The sequence below is a fragment of the Argopecten irradians genome, chromosome 9 (genome assembly GCF_041381155.1).
Source record: "Argopecten irradians isolate NY chromosome 9, Ai_NY, whole genome shotgun sequence".
Classification (NCBI taxonomy): Eukaryota; Metazoa; Mollusca; class Bivalvia; order Pectinida; family Pectinidae; genus Argopecten; species Argopecten irradians.
This window is the reverse complement of record NC_091142.1, coordinates 10,281,406-10,306,422: the sequence shown is the minus strand read 5'-3', so window position 1 is coordinate 10,306,422 and position 25,017 is coordinate 10,281,406. Positions and strand designations below refer to the sequence as shown.

Sequence of the window (25,017 nt, the reverse complement as noted above, 5' to 3'; positions counted from 1 at the left end):
TATAGATATTGAGAAATTGCGAATTCCAAATTCTAATCGACAGAATCAATAGATACCGCATCACTGGTTATTTTTGCGAGGTGTTTTTTTCGCTTTTCGCAAACATTGCTATTGACCGCGAAAATTTCCTTCACTAAATATCAAGAATTCACTGAAATATATATATCCTAGAGGTATCGTTTTCCGCGCACCTAAAAAGTCAGGATTACAAAAATACAAATAATAAAAGAAAGACAAACTAGTCATAATCCACATACATTTATCCAATGCTGATGATAAAGGTTATTTTTAAACTCTTTCCTTGTCCTATATCCATACCTACATTTTGTAGGTAACGACAAAAAACGATACATAAAAAATACCTTCCGGCTGCCGACGTCATCATTTTTCGCGCACCTCACAAAACAACATTTTAAAGATGATTCACAAATAAGTTATGTCATATAAAGATATTATTTTATTCTGTTGGTGTCAACCATGAAAAATATATTTATTGTGGTACAAGGTAGAAAGGAAAATTTCCGGGGATGTGTACTTGTAAAATGCATTAATATCCGTTTTTACCGTTTTCCTACATTTTTTTGAATAAAATTGCAAAATTTTAAAATAGTTTGTAAATTCTCCTTTTATTTTGAATGTAAGACACTTCGTGGCTTGGAAAAAAGGAAAAATAATACTATGTTGAAAAATATTAATTTTGAGTTGTTCTAATGGTATTTACAAATGACAAAAATAATTCAATTAAAAATAAGAAATATCGTACTTTGTAGTATCCATTAAAAAATGTTGTAATCGATAGAATCGTCCATTTAACAATAAGGTGACAAAAAAGTTCATGGCGATGATATATTCTGCAGTTATAAAGTTGTCGAAAACGTATTACAAACTATTTAGGAATAAAAAAAAGTAACTCCGCCAAAATAACATTACAAAATTTTTATCTACAAAATAAACACTGTGTTTGCGGGCTAAATACTGGCTAGTAGATAGTGGCTCGTCATCATTTTGCAATGAGAAGGAAATAAACAGCTTTCCACTATCCATATATAGCCGGGTAAGTGACGTCATCACTTTCTGAGAAAAGTGCGCGATTATTGATGTGCGCGAAAATAGAGTCCCGTACGATACACTTAGAGCCAAATAGAAAACTTTAAACCCATTTAAATTGATTTTTGTTTTCATTTCTAGTTAAAGGGATATAATATAGAAAAAATCAACGGTACTGATAGAAAACCTACTCTATGAACTAAAATTTGCTTCCACTGTAAGTAGTATGTAATGGGGTTTCCATGGTACTAGCGTCACTACTTGACTGTAATAAACCATTGAAATTCCAGATTTTTAAGGGACTCTTTTTCTATGAATTGGCCGTTGCTTCAGTCAATCAGAAGCGACGTTACAAACGGCGACTGAGTATTTATTTAAATTATGAGGTAAATTTCTAAGCCAATAAAAATGACGGTTACAAACAGGAGTGGGTGATTACTACACGTGCCTTACTGTGATTTCAGATGCTTGTGGCATCGGATATTATAAGAACGGTACTAACTGTATTCCATGTCCGCTTGGCTGTGTTGGAAATTATTGTGACAGAAACTCAGGATACTGTTTAGGTAAGCTGCATGGAGTTCCTATATCTGTGTAAAAACTGAAATGTCATTAACCATGAATATATTTATCTCATTTAAAATGACATAAATAATGATACTTCATTTCTCAAATGCATTGAAACAGTTTTAGTAGGAAAAGGCCATATGAAAGGGGGGGGGGGTGTACAAGTGCCGAATGTTAGATACTAGGCTAAATATTCTCGTGCTCCTTTATTGATGTCGTGACTTTAGGGTTGGAGTTTGTTGCAATATTTTCAGATTGTAGGGATGGATACTATGGACCTTTGTGTTCACCATGTTCGACAGGCTGTAACGGAGACACGTGTAACAAAACATCGGGAGTTTGTTTTCGTAAGTGATATGCTCGTGAAGAATATTCTTCTATAAAATCGCCAATACTGATTTCATAAGAAAACGCTTTTGAATATATTTATCGTTAAAAAATAGAAACAGTTGTAAATTGATTATGTATACCTTTTGTTTTTAACCTTGATTTTCTTGATTTTAAAATCGTTGTCATCAATTTGTAAATTTCAGGAGAATTATTTACATTTATAATCTATAATGTAATTGATCAAGTTTCTCATTTGCATGCCTGGGTTTCTATGAAGAAGAAAGCCTTGTTCTTCCGTACCACATTGATCTATCACCATTGATATTTTTCGGATATCACAGAAAAACGAATCGAAGTTTAGAATAGTTTATATACCGTAGTATATACAATCGGATTTATAATTTCCGAGATAATTTTTTTTTGGAATAGTGAATGTAACGCTCGTTGAACATAATTAATGTTGAACAGAATTAATGTTGAACTGAATTGATGTTGAACTGAATTCTGAATGTGACCCTGGACGTTATGGAGACAAATGTGAACAGACGTGTACTCCTTACTGTAGAGACGACCTTTGTATCCAGTCCAATGGCGTTTGTATAGGTACGTGTTATACTTACAGTAAAACCTTCCTTAGCGACCACCTCTGTATGACGTCCGCCTCCTTAATAGGACCACTTTTCTAATGGCCAATTTCAACACAATGGAACCTGTGTATAAAGGTCATTAGGTTATAAAGAACGTGTTTTCCTTGTCCCTTGGGTGGGAGATTTACGTGTCATTTTTCGTTTTCTTTGAACAAATTTTATTGACAAAATGTTAGTCAAGAAGATTTGAATAACAGGTAAATCCTATATAGATTCTTTTCCTTGGATTCATGTGTCGACATGTCACAAACTACATACTATTTTCACAAAGAGTAAATAGGTTATATACATAATGAAACATTATCGGAGCCGCATTATTAACAAGTTCATAACTCATATTAATTGCTATTCATATACATGTATGTATACATATGTACTACTTCTGCATTCCATATTTACTGAGAGATGTTGTAATATACTATCCATCTGATATCAAATTTATGTTATGTTTTCTGCCACATGAAACATTATTATTTCTCGCTCTTTATCTGACAAGCACACATTTGAACGATTATCAAGTAGAAAACATTGTTCTTCAATACTTAAATTTGAAAACTGCAATAAGATGTTACCTTTATCACATTCATAACGGCATCATAATAGAATGTATCAAAATTTAGCTACTTGTTTTACTATAAAGTTTATATTATTTTACACATGACATCGATTTTAATATTTATTGATCTCTATGATAATCCATACATAGTGATGACAGGTATGTTTAAGAGACGTTCAAAATGAAAGGAACTGATCAGATCATCTATTTATAAACAAGTATTATTTCGTCATGTACACTTTGCTATATTTATTTTTAACCATCATTAGGATGCAAACCAGGGTATTACGGCGACATGTGTGACTATCAGTGTCCAGCTAATTGTAGAGACTTTGCTTGCCTACAAGCTAATGGCAAGTGTGACGGTATGTGGCTTTCACAATCATTCTCTATTTGCGTATTACAGAGTTATCTACCCATGTCGGTAGCGACTACTTACGTCATGTTTTTTTTCTGGAGCGTAACGTCGTTCTTTTCAGACAAAAAAAAAACAACAAATTTTTGCGAGTGTGTCCTAGGGTTCATTTCCGTACCAAAATGTGAAATATGGAGACCACAATGCACCGTGGGAGAGTAATGACGTCACAATAAAAAAAATATCCGGAAGGAAGATAACTCTGTAGTATGACGGAATAAGTTACGTTATATACATATTTCGTTTCTTATAAATTTTGTAATGACCGCACTGTTAAAATGTCAGGTATTCTGTTATTACTTTAAGGTTTCAGACCCCGTTTAAACTAGTGATTTTTATATGCCTTTATATCACTTCTTAGGTGTATTTGAACATAAAGTACCTCTTCATCCGTCTGTACCTTAGATATTAATGTTGACTCGTAGATTTTTGTGTTGTATGGAAATTTTGACAAAATATGCAAAACATTATAAACTTTTTTTTTGCAAGTTCACAGGGTTCAGCACACTTTTATGTCACCAAATATCTATGCGATTATGTTGACTAGTGTTTATAGCATATAGTAGGAGCGCTGGTTTGACAGGATTCAACTTCACATAGGCATATACATCGAGTCGGGAAAATCGCATACAAACAATCACTTATTTAAACAGGTCGTAAACCTTAACTGGTCAGTAACGCCTGACAGCATTTTAGAAAGGATAATGAATGCATAAATGAAAAAAATGGAATAGTTTCATGTTAGTGTTAGTGTAAAACTTTTCATGTTAACATCAATATTACCTCAAAATAGTTTCAAAATTATTTTCTTTCAATAAAAGGAGGACTCTTCCCAGATTCCGTCGCCATTTATAGCGTAATACCACTAAAACAGCACATCTGTATTGATATTAAATCCCTGTTCATTGTTACAGAATGTATACCAGGATATTACGGAGAGCGATTGACCAAGCCTGTCCGCAGAACTGCAGAGACAGTCTTTGTGATAGAGCAGATGGTCGCTGTTCAGGTACTTATTCCGAATTTGCATATTACAGAGTTATCTGCACTTGCGGATAGGTATTGATTGTGACGTCATGTGTTTGCGAGCGTAACGTCATACTTTTAGAAGAAAACGACGTGTATTGCGCTCACAAAACAATGACGTAACAATCGATACCTACCTGCAAGGGAGCTACCTCAATAATATGCAAAGACGGAATAAATGTAACCTCATCGAATGCTGTATTGTAAACAAAATATCTGTAAAATTTCGCGATTTCCGTTTCAACACAAGTTCGTGAAGATTAACATTCATGGATTTAAAGACTTAATATTTTATACAGACTTATTGTGGCGGTAGTTTTATTTTAGCGCTTTTTGCACTGTCTGAAGTGCTAATTGATGTACAGTGTTCAACTTTGTAAAAGGCTAATTCCGTAATTGAACCATTAAATTGTGCAAATTTATATCCCCGCCAATCAATCATATTTTAAAATTTCGTGTTTGCACTAAAATTTGACTAAGCTAAAAAATGTACATATACAGTCATTTCTATCAATATAAATATAGATCTTAATTCACATAGATTAACTCTCTCACGCTAAATGCGATGTTCAGAAAAGAAAAATATTTTTTGTTGCATTCAGGTTGTCAGATTAACTTTTATGGATTCAACTGTACAAAGAATTGTCCAAACAACTGCAAGGATAGACCGTGCATGCAGGATACCGGCGGGTGTTCAGGTAATCAATATATCATCAGGGGAAATTTAGCTTAATTCTGATTATCTGTAACTTGGTTTAACCATGTAAACACTAAAATCACAGGAAAGAAATTCAAACTTTTACAGATTTCCTTATTTTATTCTTGTTAAAATTACTTTTATCGTTCCTGATAATTGCATGACGTTAAGGTCATAGTGCTCAGACGTCATGACAACATGTGGAAACTTCTCTTAAACCTCTCTTAAACGTTGCATTACATCGACGAACATAAAGATGGGTAGGTAAATTATTGGAATGCAAGATAATACATAGTATTATATGAATGTTAAAGGAGAGCCGTCCTTTGTATTTGCAGAATGCATTTCCGGTTTCTATGGAAACGAATGTTTGGGTATTTGTGGCCATTGTCAAGACGCAAGCTGTGACAAGGACACTGGAAATTGTTTGACGCCATGCACAGGGGGGCTCACAGGAGATAAGTGTGATATTAGAGGTATTTAATATAAAAATGATAAACATACCATTACGAGAATACGTTTTACATGATATGGATTTTAAGATCTATAAAAAATTATCTGAAGGGAGGGGTTCGCAGTGGGCGAGGGATTAAGATTTCTCTACATTTTTCCACAAACCCTCCACTTCTGGATCGGTCGTGAGATTAGGGAAGTTACCAGCTACTGACCATTGATCGATGGCTTTCCTCCGGGTACTCCTCCATTCCTCTGAACCTCGAACTCCCATTAAATGACCCTCAATATTAATAAAAATGTTAAACTTAATTATCAAACCAAACAAAAAAAAGAGCTTTAATATGTCAACCGAATTTAGTCGTTAGCAACTATGTCTCAAAAACATATATTTAGAAATAGAAAAATAACTTTCTATATGTATTGATGAAGTGTTTGTGAAATTGTGATTTTCTAGTTATTTTTATAGTAATAAATTAAGTATAAGTTATCAATAATTCAATCAATGGATCTTTAACCAAAGATAGGTGACCTACTTAATAAGACAACTTCCTTTAATTCCAAAATTGTAAATTTCTACACAATGTTGTCACGTGTATAACAAGTATTGAGCATTCAAGCATTTGTTTTTCTTGGTGCCTTAGTTGGTCTTAAAAGGCTATAATATATTTGTTACTTTAAAAACCATTTTCATGGCCCCTTGGATGATCTTTTACAATAGCCTACCTGCATATAGATGATGGTCTTTATAGCTTATAAAGACCATTTTTCTTGGTCTCTTGAATGGTCTTTATAGACAGGTTTGATTGTAAGATAATGTAATTCATCAAAAATAACATATATTTCAGTTGTGTATGCACCACGTGAGGACGATGATAGTCTGAATATCCCTGCTATCGGGATCGGGGTCGGATCAGGTGTTGTCATACTGGCTCTGGTCATCGCCTTGATTGTCCAAGCAAGAAGACACCAACTACGGAATCAGCAAGACACTACAAAGCCTACAAAAGACATCCATCTGTCGGATATTGGACAGGGCCCGAAACAGGATACAGGTTGTTGATAAATGTGTCTTTAAAATACAAAATAACTTTCTCTAAATAACTCTCTTATAACATTGTTTTTCATTGGCTTAAATTATTGAACGTTTATAACCCTTGTTTTAATTGGTTATATAACTCCCGAGAGACAATTATCATGTTTGATATGTAAGCGTAAAACAAAAGGGATGATTTGTGTTTGAACAGTCATTTTGTTGTTTTTCGTAATTCTGGAATAGATACGTAGTTTCAGCAATACCGTTAATTGGGATATTTTTTGCCGTAAGTAAATTTCGCGTTTTTGTATCAAAAAAAATATCATCCCCGCGACAATCACCGGCTATATGGCTTATGTTTATGATACTCGGTATTTTAGATGGTACCTATGAAGCTATCGACGCCATAAGGAGTGAACCGTCTAGAGTCGGTACGTCTATAGAAGTGAACAACTACGAGTGCCTTCGCTCTGCACAAAGAGAGGCTCCACATCTGTATGACACAGCCTGATTCGAAAGAGAACCTTTGTTACAATTTGGATGTTTTAAAATTACATGTTTGTGCGCAATCAAATATTAGAGGAAAAACGTCGCTAAAATATTGACGTTTACAGTAAAGGCCCACTACCTGTCCGAAACGTCTTTTTATTTTTTTTTATAATGGGGATGTAAAACGAAATTAGTAATTTTGTGGAGTAGCAAATGTTATTAGCTTACCGTTAATACCACATTTACCATCACCTTGTGAACAACTAAATTAAATTAAATGTTAATTTTTATAACGTGGGTCGTCTTATGTTTCCCGCCGTCGACCTAATTACCGCACATTAGTTAACTATCACTACGCCAGACGGCAAAACTTCACTGTTAACTTAGATTACACAAAGAATCCAGCATTTGTTTGTGACGTAACCTCATCTTGCCATTTATATATATTTTCTTATGTAATTATTGTTTTTAAGAAACTTAAAATTTTTGTTTCGTAAAGGTCTATAATATTTTCATGGCCCAATCATCTTTAAAGTGAATGATACTGAATAACTGAATGATTTGATTTACATCAAATTTTAATTTGGTAGAGCTTTATTGTAATTAAGTTAAAGGTTTTTGTTGGCGAATTAAGACCGGATTAACTGGAGAAGAAGTACTGTAGGTCAAAGGCTTAGTTATACCCGAGTAACGCCCATATTGAAGTCATAGCAACCAGGTATTGATAGATTTGATCATAAAATCATTGTAATTGCCATCCCTCAAAACTAAGGACCATGCTCACTAAAGAGTTACTTCCCTTTGTATCACTCTGTCTGTACCGACATTTCACTCCGTGTAAAACGAAGTCAGTAATTCCGGTAGATCAGAATGTACTCGCATAAACAAGCACATGTATTGGACTGAAAACATAGAGTACAGCATCTGCGCAGGCGCACTACATGGTGTAATAACTTATCAAACTGCTAATAGCTATATACAGAAACAAAACGCATATTGTTACAAAACTGATGGAGTGAGACGAAATGAAGTCATTCTTATAGATGAGAATGGCAGTACCGGAGACTTGTTATACAGATGTACATGTGTATTCAATGTCGTTAATATGAAAGCTAAATAACAAAAAGAATATATTTTTGAAACTGTAATGAAACGACTTTGTAAATTAATTTTCATTTCTTTTTATTATCATTTGTATTTTAATTGTAGTAATTGTAAGTCAATGTAAACATCTATGTACACATTAGATAAATGAGCATTAAAGATTTTTAAAAAAAAGAAAGTCCCTCTACAGTCTTGTGCATTTTATTATATAATAAATATTGTAAACAGTGTATTTTTAGTTATTTGTTTTTCTGTTTTTCTGTCACCTGCGCAATCACGTGGGTTTATTCCGGTTATTCAGTTTCCTTACACTTAGAACCCCTCACGTGCTTTCACCCGCGCGACCAAATATGATTTGAATAAGTTGAATAACTGGTAAACTTATATTATCGCAAAAAAATGTTTTTCAATAAAGATAGCAGTGATGTTAACGGTAACCACTGTCAAGATAAGATTAAATAAGGTCGAAACTTTGGTCATTATAGTATAATATTTATTTTTCAAGTACTGGGGCAGTTGCTAGGTACCGACCTAAGATTGGTGATATTCTCTGGGTACCCTACCTATCCTCCAACTCCTACACATAGTACTTCCATTAATAACACTGTAAGTTAATGGGACATTAAACATTATTTTGTGCGTTCTTAAGTACGAACAAAAAGACAGATTGATTGATATATACCCACTCTTCAACTATTCTCTGCTTGATTTTTACATGTACACCGTACCTATATTTTCGAGTTCATGGCTTGATGTTACTACATCAGTTTGTTATTATCCATCGTAAGGTACACAAAACGTCTATCCATCGTAAGGTTCACAAAGGGGTTTTGGGGATATGTACGGTATGAAACATTATTTTCAAGCTATGTTCAATGATTGGTAGAAAAATATGCAAATGAAAATGGTAAAGAAATTCGCGGTAACTTTAATTGTATATTTGCATATATTGATTTCAAAGTGTCATTTGTTCACACGAAGATTCCTGAAGATTTAAAAGCTTTGTTTTACTACATTTTAGCTATAATATGATAGTTAATTAATGAAGCTTTTGATCATGATATTCATTATAAATACGGTTTTCATATTGCATTGCCTTTTAAAATCTGGTCAACATTGGTAAGTTGGTCCTTTTTTACTTATTGACAAATAAATTCAAGATGGATAAAACCCCTCTCTTACATCAGTTGTTACCACACATAGCCTGCCCGTTTCATGCCATATAATCCTGATTCATCATGAAAGGGTATTACATGTTGACTCAACTGTGGTAGCAAATATTGTTTCCTTTATCAGAGGTTGGAAGTGTGCAGTAATGTGATTTTCCCCATGAAGAAAGATGTAGGTTGTGTAGTATGGTTGTCTTGTCAACTTATTAGACAAAATACGAATACCCGTCATTTGAAAATAACATCAGAATGCCTCAATTATTTGCTCGGAAAAGGGAAATTGTAATTGCTAAAATCCTTCATATTTCCAGAAGAATATATATATTAGTCAGTACGTACAATTTGGACCTTAAGTTCTAGACACTAGACCGTAAACAAACGGCTGCAGGAAAACCATGTTCTAGGTTGGTTTTAAACATTCTGGAGGCAAGTCTTATGAAGGTATTTGGTAGGAGGCGCGTACATCGGAATTAGGGTGTTTTAATAATTCCCATACTCGTTTCATGTCTCCTATTTCCTGGTTTCATGAAAATTGTAAAAAAAAATGTTATATATTGAATTCAAGTAATCTTTGTCCTCTTTTAACTATGATAAATCTAGAGAAAACCATAATAAACTTGTACATTAAAAATGCATACATAGAAAGTTAGAATATAAATTGAAACGTGAATGTATAGCACAGTAAGGTGAAATGTTACATGAGAAAACATAACCCGAAGGATTTTTACAAAAAAAAACAAAAATGTTAAAAGTAACCTGTACGAACAGGCTTTTTTCTAATACTCCAATGAAATATCTTCCACTGCACCTTAATGAAATGGTAACTGACTTTTTACACGATCATGATACATGTAACAATATTTCAAATTCAGTTTTTAATTAACTGGATGCCGATATTACTGGTAATGAAATACTTAAAGCTTATAATAATTTAAGCACATCTAAAGCATGTGGCGAAGATCTAATAATTAATGAGGTGTCATTTTGCCTTGCCTGGTTGTATTGTTAAATAACGTTTTTAAGTCTGGTAACTATTTCTCGGTTAATAGGTAACATTGTTCCGGTTTTTAGAAAGGGAAATGAGGATTATACTAATAATTATAGCGGCATAATGATGTTTTGATAAGTTGTTTTTGGGAAACTTTTCATCTCAATTTTTAATAATAGCATAGATGATTTTGATTATGAATATTATAAAATAGGTGGCTTTAAGAAAGACAATCATAGTGTCAATAGTTGATGCTATATTTGTCTTGCAGTCTTTAATAAGCAAAAATTAAAAAGAAAAGAATTATATTGCTGTTTCATTGATTATGGTAAAGCATTTTATTTTGTAATTAAAAAATTAATTAAAAACCAGAATTTGTGGTTTAGAAGGGAAAATACTACGTATAATACGCTCACTATACAATGATGGTAAATGTTGTATTAAGTATACATGTAACAATGAAATGTCTATTTTTAGTGTAAGAACGGTTTATTCCAAGGCGAAATGTTGTCACCTTTAATGTTTTCAATGTACGTTAATGATTGTGAGATGAGATTTTTAACAGATGACTGTCTTCAATTGAGTTGTAAACACTTAATCCAATACTGCATATGTAAGAAAAACTTTTTTAACATTGAACCTAACTTCATATATTTGATACTTATTTTGCTTGTATTTTAAATTACAGTAGTGAAGTGTGGGGGTTTCACAAAGCCCCAAGTATAAAAAAATTGCACTTGAGTTTTGCAACCGATTATTAGGAGTTCAGAAAAGTACAGCAAACTGTATGACATATCAAGAGTTAGGAATATTACCGATGGCTATTGTAAGAAAATTGAGAATTTTTAAATATTGGATTAAATTAAAGACTTCAAATAAGTGTATTTTAAATGCTACTTATCAAGAAATGCTTGAGAAGGGAAGCGATTGGTCGGATATTATCAGAGATGAGTTATATAGAATGGGTATAGGTTATATTTGTCATAGTGATAAAAACTCGACAAAGATATTGATATTATAAAATGTAGAATATATGATCTATTCCAAAAAGACTGCAGTGAACAGATAGAGTCATATCTTCTATGTGTTCCTTATAAAACATATTAACGAAGGTTGTGGTCTACAAAAACATGAAACAAAATCTATATGGACTCAAAATTTGAAAGAAATATTGAAAATCCGTATGTCATCACATAAGTTAGATATCGAGAGAGGTCGTTATAACAATACAGATAGATGGCGTTGAATTTGTGCATCATGCAATAGCGGGGATATCGAGGATGAATATCATTTTATTATTAAATGGGAAAGTTTTAAAGATATAAGAGAGCTATTATTTTCAAAGCCCCAGTATGTTTAAATTTGAGCAATAAATGAAAACAGATAATACAGAAGATTTGTCAAAATTAGCAAAATTAATCAGATTGAGCAACAAAGAGAGAGAGAGAGAGAGAGAGAGAAGAGGAGAGAGAGAAAGATAGGGAGAGTTTAACATAAAATAGTGTCATATCGTATTAAAATTAATGTGCATGTACTATCAAGGCCATGATTGCATTAGATATGAAGGTCCTAGTTGAATGATTAAAGTAATGTGAGACAATTATATAATGTAATGTTTTTTTTATATGTGAAAACACCAGTATTGTAATTCAAGAAACGTAAATGAAATATTATGAGAGCAAGGCCATGAATATTTATATTCACGCTATGTACGTCGGACGTTTTTTTTTTTTTTCTAAATTGAAATAAATGCTAAATAAACTTGTATTTTCGCTTCACTTTTAGGGGTAATATTATGGTGTTTAAAATTGATTGATTTTGGTTTTATATCTTTGATTTATCTTCAGTAAATTCGTGAACCCATTGTTTTCGTGACCTCTTGAACTCTGATTGTGGTATTAGTATGCCAGAGCCTAACTGAAAATGTCAATATTGGAAAATATCATACATTGGGTTTAGTAGCAACATATAGACACTGTGCAGTGGGAATGTGAATATAATAATGTAAGGTCAGTAACGCGTGGATGTAATGTAAGAACATTATTGAATGTAAATCGAGTAACTTTCAGATGTACTATAGGATTATAAATAAATGTATTGTAAGTAAAGAATAGATATAATGTGAAAACAATAATAAAAAATAAAGTATTAATGTAAGTAATGTATAACTGTAATTTGAGAATGTTAAAACGTGGTGTGTGACATAGAAACATAATGTGACAATAACTTATTAATGTTATATGTTATTGATGGATAAAAAAATGTAAATGTGAAAGTTATGAATAAATGTGACGTATGTAATGTATCGTTACGAGGGTAATGTGAGATGTCTCTCTACACTACATCAGTGTACGCTGCGAGTGTATTGTTTTCCTGTCTGCACTGTATATATAAATGCACTGTACTGATAAACCAAATCGTTTAAGGTAATAAACAAATGAACTGAACCTTGCTATAGTGTAACAGTTGTCTATTTTTCTAGTAATACCTCTCTGACCAATTTTTGCAAAAGCATTGGATAGCACACCACGCCATGCTATGTTATAAACGCACGAATGATGAACGTTTTGTAATGGTACGGTGTATCTCTACCCGAGAAAAGAAGCCGGAACTTCCTCAACAGTGTGAATGTTCAATCAATGGAGATATTAGGGAGATGAAAGCCAGACACGAAGAAATGATTGAAATGCTCTAATTTTGATTCTTTCTAAATCCTCACCTTATAACATGTTTTGTTTCAGCTTAAAATATAGCATTATGATTCTATTCAAATCAACCTACTAATCAAAAGTTATATGCCAATGACCGAACATATAGCATTATGCGACATAAACGTTTACTCCTATGTTTATGATACCGCGGGATGTGAGTAGGAGAATATTTTTTCTTCAGATGACCTTAAGAATCTCTTGACCATCTCCGTACCACGTTTTATTCACAAGTCGTGATTTGACCATCGCCACCAATTGGAGGTGTGAACTTGGCCAAGCAGTGTGTGAGAGTAAAGCCTCCCCCGGGGATCACAAGTAATGGGCCGTACTGTTTTGATAACTGACCTACGAGAGTCTACCTACATGTACGTACCTGGCCGTGACAGCCCTACGTAAATGTACATTAGAAGCAACGTGATGGCGAGTACATTTAGGTCGCGTTTAAATCACCACTTACACTTTCCATATAAAAAGTGCTCGCTGTGTGAGTATTGAAATTCATAATGTTGTGCGCAATGTACACAGAGGATGTATTATTCTGAAAACAAGTGATTCATTATTTGATGAGGATATTGTTCAATATGAGGAGAAATATGGATGCGTTATTAAAACCAGACTGTGGCTACATTCGCTTTGATGGGAACAGCAGTGTTCCGTTCAACCACGGTGCTGTCATGTTTGGATGCAGTCTGCGGAGAAATTAAGAGTCATTTCAATACGAATTATATTGGTTCGTTTTGTCGGAATTGCTTTTAATCCGTTAAGAATAAGCAGATAACGGAAATAGTGTATCGAAAAAAACAAACAAACAAAAACAGGAGCAACACATACAGTGGCTTGTTGTGGGGAAAAACTAACATTTCATTCATTGCAACTGGATCAAAAAAATATACTTCATACAATAGTGTACTTGTAAGTAAATCTATAGTGTAAGTTATAAACAACAACAACAACATCAGGAACCATCGTATCAACATAGACTTTACTTGTTGTTCTCTGCTTCATAAAACAAAAGAAACCATGGAAAAGATTAAAAAGAAAACCCGACGAGCAGACGACAAAAACACCAAGCGTCGAGCTCGTTCAAGATTTATGAGTACCCCGACTCTAAGGATTGACTTTGTAGACGACTTGATTACGATGTCGTCAAGTGACAACGAGCATGAGGATAATGAGACATGCAGATATCTTCCCAACACCTACCTTCATCCAAAACTTTGTCGGCTAAACGCCGGCCTTCGTCGTAATTTGACCTTCCATCATGGACGATCCATATCTTATCCTGGCCAGTGGGACGGGAACACTAAAAAGGTTGGTAGAGAAATTCTATATCAATATTAACGCTAAGTATGCAGACATTAAAATCGTTACATGTATACAACCTGTTCTGGACAATGTATCCACGAAGCGTGACATCAAACAAGTTATTTACGTTTATGGAGTATGTGATGTTATTTAATACCAATCTGATTAACTCTATCCAAGGTTTTTTCTTTGTGTATATGATTCTTTTGAGTTCTTTTGTATGCGTTATAACATTTTATTTCTGTTTTTATTCGAGTTGAATTATCGAGGTGACATTTCTATTACTGAGAGTCTAAATATATCCAGAATGTCAAACCGTAATAAGATACACGAGGTACAGCATGTATATACATAGGTAAACACCCCCGGGATTTATAAACTTTCCTTTCATGATGTATTACAGCATGTAGATTTGTTAAAGCGACAACATTGAATGAATGATGCTTAAGCTACAATAGTAATGACGAATATAGTTTATTTCTAAATCGACTACGCAAAACTTTAACGTGACCGTCGACTGACTGAAACTGATCGCACTTAACGATAACATTGCGATTTATATGCTTTGGTATTAGGGCACGGGTCGTCACGAAAATCACAATCTAAATAGTTTGTTTTGATATGTTTTTACTCTGTACTTTTAAACTGAACACTACAAACAACGTAGAAAGAATTAAGTGCTTGTTTTCATTTTTACTCGTACAATTCAAACAGGGTCAGTCTAAAACGAAACCCTGCATTACACCGGCATCCAGATCAATATCTTGTGTTACATGTACGTCAGAATAAAATTAAAACTGTTAAGCAGGATGAAATATTTTGACCCTGAGTGCTTTTGCTAACTTAAAAGAAAGGGAAATCTAGAAGTTGAAACATAATATTTATTGTAAAATATCAATAAGTGTAAGAAAGTAGAATACATAAAAACTTCCAGATATATTCATATCAATCCCACCAACTGCAGAGGAAATAACCACATCACCCTTTCTGGCCAGGCGCTTTAATTTCATCCTTTATAATGATTTCCTCCAACAAGAATTCACATCTATGTTGTCCGAACAGAATCATATTCCATTTTCTGTTCCATATGTGACATCGATAATATTTAGAAGGCACACTGACAAAATAGCCTTCATTACAAATATACATAGTTTCAGTTTCATTATTTTCACATAATCGCTATTAGAATGGATTTGATGTTTTTGCAAATATCAGTGATTCGTAGTATTAAATGCAAGTTCCTATCTTTTAACTTAATTAGCTCTGACCCCTACTATTATAGCACACATATAGTTGATTACATAGTATGTATTTTCCACTAGGATGGAAGTTGTGCCTTTGAAAACCAGCCAATCTCCATAATTTGCTTTCCATTCTATACATACTGTTCGTGTCCAAGTGGTAACAACGACTAAATGTATACCGCTGACCCTCAAACTCTACGTCATGGGCTCGATTCCTTGATGAATGTAGTTTCACTGGTGGTAGGTCGATGCTTTGTTTTTCTGTGTATATCTACCGCTTTTATGACTTAATACACATTCACACAAGGAGAAAACTGAATTCCACCTTGAGAGTTTAAACAATGTCTGTTGACCTACCTATACAATTGAAGCACTTAGATATTTAATAAGCACATATTTTACTTGTTCTAAACGTTAAAAGACAAACCAAAATTTCCCATTATTGTTTCCTTCACCTCTATCTTTTATTCCGTTTTTGGATAACACATTTGTACTATGGTTTTGTTCAAACTATTTCAATTTGTATAATATATGTGGTATAACTGGGCGAAAATTTTAACATGTTATTTTCTCTTCAATAATCTATTGTAGACCATAAAGTTTGATGAATGAAGCTGTGAAAAGCATTCAAATAGACAGACAAGCATATTTGATGCCTTATAAACATTCGTTACAACAATGAGTTTAAGCAATGAAAAATTCATAATTTTAGGCCTTATGAATGTGGAAGTTATATCTACCGTATTTTTCATACTTACGAATCAAGAAGAGCGTTTAAAGTGTTATACACCACTGAAGCCTATCAATAATTTGAAAATTGCAATACTTACAATACATAGGTTTTAATTTTACAAGTACAAATGATAGCTGAAAATGATTTCTGGTAGTACTGCTAAAAATAATTATATATTTACATATATAGTGCAGTGAAAGGAGTACATACAGTCAGACCATGAAGCAAATTTGTGGTCTATAATTTCATTCACATTTTTACAGCGTTATTAGTAATTGTAAAGTGATTTCTGCGGGTATGTATCAATCTAAACACACATATTTAAAGCATACAATTTTTACATCGCATCAATGCTGTGTTGTCAATAAGGTTTATAAGGCATCATTTTTGCGTGTCTGTTCATTTTAATGATTATCACAGCTTAATTCATTAAACCGGGTTATTACAAATATATTTCTGAAGAAAAAATAGCATGTCACAATTTTCGCCTAATCATGGCACATATAACTTTAAGATGGAAACATGTTATATACATGTACCTGTAGAAATAACTTTACATGATTACTCATAATATTGTAAAAAAATGATGTAGACCACAACTTGGCTTCATGATCTTACCGTATGTACTCATTACATTACACTATATATCTTTATAAAATGATTTTTGGCAATGCTGACAAATATCGTTCAGCTCTTATTCGTACTTGTAAAATAAAACCAATGCAATGTAAGTATTGTAATTGTCAAAATGATGGTACCTTTTTGTGGTGAAAGACATATTAAAAGCTCTTCTTCATTTGTGAGTATGAAAAATACGGCACACATAATTTTAATAGTGGGTATTTTCTTTCACAACATCCGATAAACTCTCAGGTGTACTGTATAAAACAAATGGACCGTGAAAGTGATAAGTAACGCTTGGTTTGTGGCCTCGTTATAACACACACTCAGGTATCTTGATTGCGTCTATTGTATATGTTAGTGGAGAATCATTGTTGCGTTGGATTTTTACATTCAAACGAAGTTGTAAGAGCTATCTCCCCTTAATGTTATTTGTAACACATAGTTTTTACACAGAGTGTGTACAATTTCTCGAACACACAGCAGTTATACAATGACCATGTTAAAGGTCTTTATTGACATTTTCTACTTTTGTTATCCGAATCTTTTGTATATTGAATCTATATTGATGCAAACATGTTTCAAAACAATAACTGTTCCTATCTTTACGAATCTCAATACATGTAAATAATCACGCTAGCACTGACATTTTAAAACTAAATGAAGGCCATACTTATACAGAGTACAAATTCGGAAGTGCTGTGTTATTGTTTTTAAAAATACCTTTTCTATATTAAATGGACAATTCAATCTAAGAGAACATTAAAATTTGTACATATATCGGGAAAAACAGTTCTAATGGAAATTAGATCAGTCGGTTTTACTGCGATATGCTAGAAAAGCCCATGGTGGTGATATGTATGTGAAACTTTCAAACTCGCTCGCTGTCCGCCATTACACATTTGGCTCGGATATGGGTACAGAGTACATATACTGTACCTACTTAATCGTATTGATCAACGATTTGTAATTACAACGGTATCAATTAAAATACTTAACAATGACGTGGAATTTGTCAATATATTGTGTTAAATGTTTCATAAGAAATGTAGAACAATACATTTATGCCATATTTTGCTTCTTGGTTATGTAAAAGAATTAGCCTGAGTGAATTTTCCCTTTAATATCATGAAGATCACCAAACTTGCATACAGGTGATATTTTAAAATGAATTTTATAAACTGGACTATTATTGATGTACAAAGATGTTGGTGTGATTAGTTTACTTGTTGTTAGTATGATAGCAGTATATCTCTGTGAGATAGTTCTATTTCAAGGAGACGCAAATACAACAGGAACATACCGCAGTCTCCGCAGAATCATACTTCACACTCCCATATACAATAAAAAGTAAGTCAACTTCGCCTTGGCGTTATACTAGTAGTCTTTTTATTACATATTATATTTTTGATACCGACTAGAGATATTTTTCATACAACAAGTACTCCGAATTTACCGGTTACTCTACTCAATCGTACTATGAAATAATCACACATAGTCATTTGATAATGGTTTTAATTACAATGCATATACATGGTTAGCGCGTACGACGAATGTATGCGTATTTTTGGTGTCTGTGACATTATGTGTTGTGTCTTCTTGTGATAACTGGATCTATTGCCCACTTTAAAGTGTTATATCACAAAGGCGTACTACCAAATACACTCATAAGAATATCTTGTAACATATGGCTGACACTAAATATATTCCTAAGACTAGGCTAACAGAGCTTTGCTGCTTTTTTATGCACATTCAGTTGCTATATATCACATGTAGCGCTAGAGTGGGGTTATTTATAAAAATGACCTGTGTATGATGAAGACATGCGTGTTTTCTGTCATGTCAAGTATCACGAAATCACACAATAAATTGCTTCAATAGGACCTTTACATATTTCTTCACAATACTTTCGTAGGAATCCGCTGACGCAAATGTATTCTTTCATTGTGATTCGAAATAGTTTTCACACACTTCCAAAACCTTTTGGGAGTAGTTCAACCTTAATTTTTCTAATTGGTTTTCTTTTAGATATTGGCTATGATCAATTCGGCGATAATTGCACAAGGCAGGGGGGGGGGGGGGGGAGAAGAAAGCTCTAACGTTGGGATTTTAATCGTCATCATCAAATGTCAGTTTAATTATGATGTGTCTGTGACATAAATAGTGCGTAATACATATTTAAACTCGGTTATAAAAAGGTATTAATACTTACTTGACAAGTTGATGGCAATTTATTATTAAACTTTCGTGGTAATAATGTTTCATTGCGTAATTTTAAATTTTCAATGGTGATGGACAGCCTATTGCCGCCGTACTTGTCAAGCTTCTGTGCATACGCTGCACATTCTAAAGGAATAAATTCCATTTAAACATCTGGGTTATTATATCTCTTGTAGTATCACAATAATGTATTAAATAATCGTCAATTATGTACGCAATTGAAAATGTCGTAATCAAATATTAGATTTGAAAACCCCTTTATATGTGACCTTTTGTGTGTGAATTTCACTGTCGACAAAACGTGACACAATCCAAAAGTGATGTATGAACATAAGTAGACTATATACCACACCCGAATTACACAATCAGTTATGAGGTTGTGTTTCAGTTACAGTTTCTAAGTAATTTTTAACGTTACCGGAGAAAAACTACTTACGACTCGTTTAAAAGCTCTACTGGAAGATTCACGACCTTATATAGGATATAACGAGCACTTGGTGGAATGTAGGATATTTTGAGCCCTTGATTACTCGACTTACCCCACTACGTATGTGTAACCAAAAGGATATCTTATGTGAATATGCTTACTTCATGTAACTACAAGGAATTCCTCACTCTGGTGGAACTTTTCACAATAGAACCCACAAATCACAACGTAAAGGTAACTCATTTAAGTTCATTGTTTCTTTGGTATTGATAGCATTACTTACAAAATTTGGTGAGCTGTAAAACATACAGTGTAACTGGTTTTTTTTCGAAGTTTTGTTGGACAGTTGATCCGCGAAAAATTGAAATTTGGATTAATTTTATAATCCTTTTGTAGACTATTTAAACACATATATCAATAATAAAAGTTTTTAGACTGTAAAATATCAAAGGCTTCAGAAATCTATATTTTCTTTCATAAATATTCACGAATCTGTTATGATGATCTTCACAAATCAATTGCATCAGTTCTTCTTTATTTTACCGTGACAGACATTTACGCATCAATCACAGCACGTTTTGTGTATATATGATGCCATATCATCACCAATTCACGTAATGTTAGGTTTGGATGGTCGGAGATAATAGCTGTAATTTTTACGGGGGCCAAATAACGAGACACGAGCAGGATAATGAGAACTTGACATTTTCGTTGATTTTGACATTGACTGGTGACACCTAATGCATTAAGGTGTATTTCGTAAATGCTAAATAGTATTGTTTCTATCGGTCATTGGTTATAAGTCCCCTTCTCGACCAAAGCCTTGATAGTATTTTGAAGAAAAAAATATCTCGCTACTATGGCAGCAATGTTCTAACAGTTAAAGTTTGAAAACGTACTTTCTGAATTGAGATAAGTTTTTGTGGCTATTTTTGCGTACAATAAATCAATGGTTGTTTAATTTTGCTGCTTTGGTTTATGAATTCAGCTGATGTAGTGGTTCTTTGATTCTTGTGCCATACCTGTATGGTCTTCAGCTTCTATAAATATGCACTATTTTGCTTACAGATCTACGCAATGTCGCAGCATTTGCAATGTAAGTTGCTAATACACATAGTGTATGGTTTTCTCATGACATTTTCAATTTTTGATCATTGGCTATTACTCATGTTGTTGTTGGTATTTTTGTGTACATGAAATCAATGGTTGTTTATTTTTCTTTCGTTTATGAATTGAGCTTATGTGTTGGTTGGAGTAAATATCATATTTACAGTTATATGTAGGTTGTTATGGAAATTAAAAAAAAAGTTTGACGTCATAGACGGCTTTCAGTTTTGCTAGAATTCGTGACCACTTAGTCCGTATCGGTTTCAATGATAGCATTATCACGACTTTTTTTATATTGATGATATATATAATGTTATATATAAATGATGGTATCCTGTTATTGTTTTTAAAAGACCCCGATACGTGTGGACTATCGAGAAAATAGACATATTTTCAGTCAATATAGTACACAATAAATCAGTTTTAATGCACCATGAACGTTTCCATCAGTAATACGATATTTGTACAGATGAATGTAAATACTTTCCAGATCATAAAAAAATACCACGTAAACATATTGTGTTTAAAAGAAAATGTCAATATCTCAATTAAACTGATATTACAGCCACTGAAATGTGTGCGGTTAGCTGAATCTACGCATAACCCATCACATTGAACAATGATATGCGTTTTAGCGCGTAGTCATGTGTCGTCATAGATTTAGAGATGTAGATAAAAATTGAGGCCATATTGCTACTCAATTAAGCCATGGTTGATATCACCTGACATATATACGAGTTGTTCTGCTTCAATAGCTGGCCGCCAATAATTGACTATAATTTTAAAAATGTAATACGGATGGTATATGTTTTCCGCAGGCGAGGTGTTAGATGATTTACACATATAAATATGCAGACAGTATTGGATTTACTCCAGGTGGAGATTTTGGTCGTGTGTGTACATCTAGACATACCAAGGTGATTGTAAAACAGGGTTTCTTCATCTCAACGATTCTCTATAGATATGTGGCCAGAACTGTGGTTTATTGTGGTAAGTAGCTTACTAGTCATTTTAGGTCACCTGAGATGTAAGTTTCTGTGTTAATCCACAAATTTTATACCTGTGTCATACCTATATGGGTTTCAGTTTCTAAAAATATGCACTATTCTGCTTACAGATCTACGCAATGTCGCAGCATCTGCAATGCAAATTGTTAATTCATATAGTGTATGACTTTCTACTGACACTTTCCGTTTGTTTGAAAAAAATGCAAATAATCGATTTCTTTCAAGTTTACCTTACTTATATCTTGTGGTAATCGTTTCGTTTTGGGAACATTTTTTCTTTATTAAAAAGTTTCTATAGTATTTTTTTCATATTTTTTTTCGCTTTTGCGAGCCACCTTAACCTTATTTCTCAAGCAACGATAAAAAAGTTGCTATTAATTCGATATTAGATATCATACCTGTTTCATATCTGTATGGATTTCAGTCTCTATACATACATATTGGAAGCACTGATCTGCTTACAGATCTACACAATGTCGCAGCATTTGCAAACACAAAGTAAATTGCTAATTTTTTTAATGTAAAGAATTTTATTGACGATTTTTTTATTTGAAAATAAGTGATTCCTTGTTAAAGTTAAGCTCACTTATATCTTGTGGTAATGATATAGTTTTAGGACTTCCTCTTAATTTTAAAAGTTTCCGCTTTATTCTATTCCTCTTCTTTGCGACGTTGTGGACCAACATTAACTTATTTCTCTTTAAGCAACAATACAAAGTTGCTGCTTAATCAACAGATTTTATACCTGTGTCACACCTGTGTGTTTTTTAGTCTCCATCGATTAACACTGTTACGCTTGCTTTTGCAATGAAAATTTTAAATGTGCAAACGATGGGATTTTTTGACGAGATTTTCAAATGCTTATAATTAATTCATTGTGAAAGTTTACCTTATTGAGATTTGGTGGTAAACATGTTTTCTCTCTAGCCTATGTAACTTATTCCGGGACTTTGCGACTTGGCTCGCAAAAATTAAACTTCTCTTCAAGCAGCAATAACTCTTACAACGCACGTTTTTAATGCAAATCGCTTACTTTAATGGACATATTTATTTTTATTGATACATGTATTTATTAAAATAGTGTTGGATGCTTCTGTCTGCTTCGTACAGATATTATGCTTTCTTCTTTTTTCGTGGTAAATACATTTTACAATATTCACTGAAAACAAAAAAACAATAAAAAAAAAATTAAAGAATGGTTAATTATACGCTATAATCTATAAATGCACGATTGCAATTGCAAAAAAAATGTCATAATTCAGTTAAAGATCACCAAGAAATTTGTAATATGGATGTGGTAGAGAGAAAACAACCGTTCACCATGATGCTGACATATTTGTTAACAATTGTTGTTTTCACGTTTATCTGCACCGTATTATGTGAAATATTGTAACATTATGTTAAAACGATAAACAACGAATTTCATTAATATATTCCTCATGATTGTCTGTGTATTTGAAAAAACCAGGCCAAATTATGTCAGTGCGACATATGTTGATTATAAACTGTATTGATTTTTACGATATGAATTTTTATGTAAACAAGTATGTACATAAAGGCAATACCTATCAGTACAAACATGAATTTTTAAACAGTTTAATACATTGTATATGTATACGATGTCATTGACCTCCAGCATATAATAGCGTCAATTAGTATGTCTTTCATGTCAAAATATTTCATTTTATCGACGATTTAATTTAGATTTAGTCGATTAATTTGTTTCCTGATCCAATTCCATTGGGTTTCATATGTTGATTTTCTGTAAATTCTTACTTACTTAAATGGGAAAGGATCACATGTTACTTTTGATGGCAGCAGCTGCATGTTGATGACACTAACCGAAGTTACTTAGCATATCTCTCCTGTCTTAAAATAGCAATGACATTTGTTTTCCTCCAAATCATATGGAATGTATCCAAACAGCAAAGACGGAACATAATCTTTTCAATTTCAACAAATTTTATTGCAAATAAGATGCAGAAGGATTTGGCAGTAGGCAAAGCCTTATTAGCCATCTCCAAACAAATCCTGTATGGTACAATTATAAACAAAATATTTTTATATTACATATTGAATGAATATCATTAGTATCTCCCCAGCCTATCACCGTAGAAAAAATCTAAACATCTTTTAGTTTCAGATATGTATTCTGATATCATTTCAATAAGTATGTATTCTTTTCTTTATCACAATGATCACAGCCATGCGAGTGGGGAATATTAGGGATGTGTACTTTAGTTCTGAGTGTTGATTTTGATGTATTATATAATGGACGTATAAATATCATGGGATAGCTACTTAAATACGCAGACTCAGAAATATTGGATAATTAGGTATTCTCTAGACTACATATCACTTATTATTGAAACCATTAGGCATGTAAAGTTGGGTATAAAGCTCAAATAATATATAAAAGACATTTCTAAAATCCTCAAAACAATTAGATAAAACGCTATGATAATTATCCAGCAACACGACCATTTGTCATATAAACAATCCCGTTTTAAGTATCTGATCTATTCACTGTGTTATCAAGATTCAAATATAACCTAAAGCGTCAATAACATTCTAAGATACATACAATGTAGCGAAACTTGTCGATTGCAATTGATTCTATGCTTGTATTTCAACTTACCATAAATTTGGATAAAGCCATTGATAGTTTAATATATAAGTAACATATATTAACATATGTCGTCAATAATATGAATTTGCTCTACTTATAAAAATGAATAATTGATTCAGTTTTACGAATATGTTTTGCAAAGCTCAATATGAAAACTGTAAAACTGTATGATTTATTATAAGAGCAATGACAACATAATTGTAACAAGTCCAATCGTCTATGGATACATCTATGGTAACCTAATTGTAACAAGTCCAATCGTCTATGGATACATCTATGGTAACCTAATTGTAACAAGTCCAATCGTCTATGGATACATCTATGTAACCTAATTGTAACAAGTCCAATCGTCTATGGATACATCTATGGTAACCTAACTGTAACAAGTCCAATCGTCTATGGATACATCTATGGTAACCTAATTGTAACAAGTCCAATCGTCTATGGATACATCTATGGTAACCTAATTGTAACAAGTCCAATCGTCTA

At 32.9% G+C, this 25,017-nt stretch overlaps 2 protein-coding genes across 3 annotated transcripts in view; both read left to right on the top strand.

Moving 5' to 3' along the window:
- LOC138331402 (uncharacterized) overlaps positions 1-8,537 on the top strand; it is a 35,407-nt gene extending 26,870 nt beyond the window's left edge. The window contains exons 7-13 of the mRNA XM_069278995.1: positions 2,452-2,547; positions 3,417-3,512; positions 4,477-4,571; positions 5,191-5,286; positions 5,624-5,761; positions 6,587-6,793; positions 7,155-8,537. Of these exons, the coding sequence (XP_069135096.1) occupies positions 2,452-2,547; positions 3,417-3,512; positions 4,477-4,571; positions 5,191-5,286; positions 5,624-5,716 (476 nt within the window). The 3' untranslated portion in view covers positions 5,717-5,761; positions 6,587-6,793; positions 7,155-8,537. The remainder of the gene's footprint in view (positions 1-2,451; positions 2,548-3,416; positions 3,513-4,476; positions 4,572-5,190; positions 5,287-5,623; positions 5,762-6,586; positions 6,794-7,154) is intronic.
- Positions 8,538-13,777: 5,240 nt separating this feature from the next.
- Positions 13,778-25,017, top strand: part of LOC138331401 (protein unc-13 homolog D-like) — a 42,362-nt gene continuing 31,122 nt past the window's right edge. Inside the window, exon 1 of one of the 2 annotated variants that reach the window (XM_069278991.1) lies at positions 13,778-14,546. In XM_069278991.1, the coding sequence (XP_069135092.1) occupies positions 14,256-14,546 (291 nt within the window). In that variant the 5' untranslated portion in view covers positions 13,778-14,255. Of the gene's footprint in view, positions 14,547-21,740; positions 21,883-25,017 lie in introns of those variants that run through there. The other variant, XM_069278993.1, reaches the window with a different exon arrangement.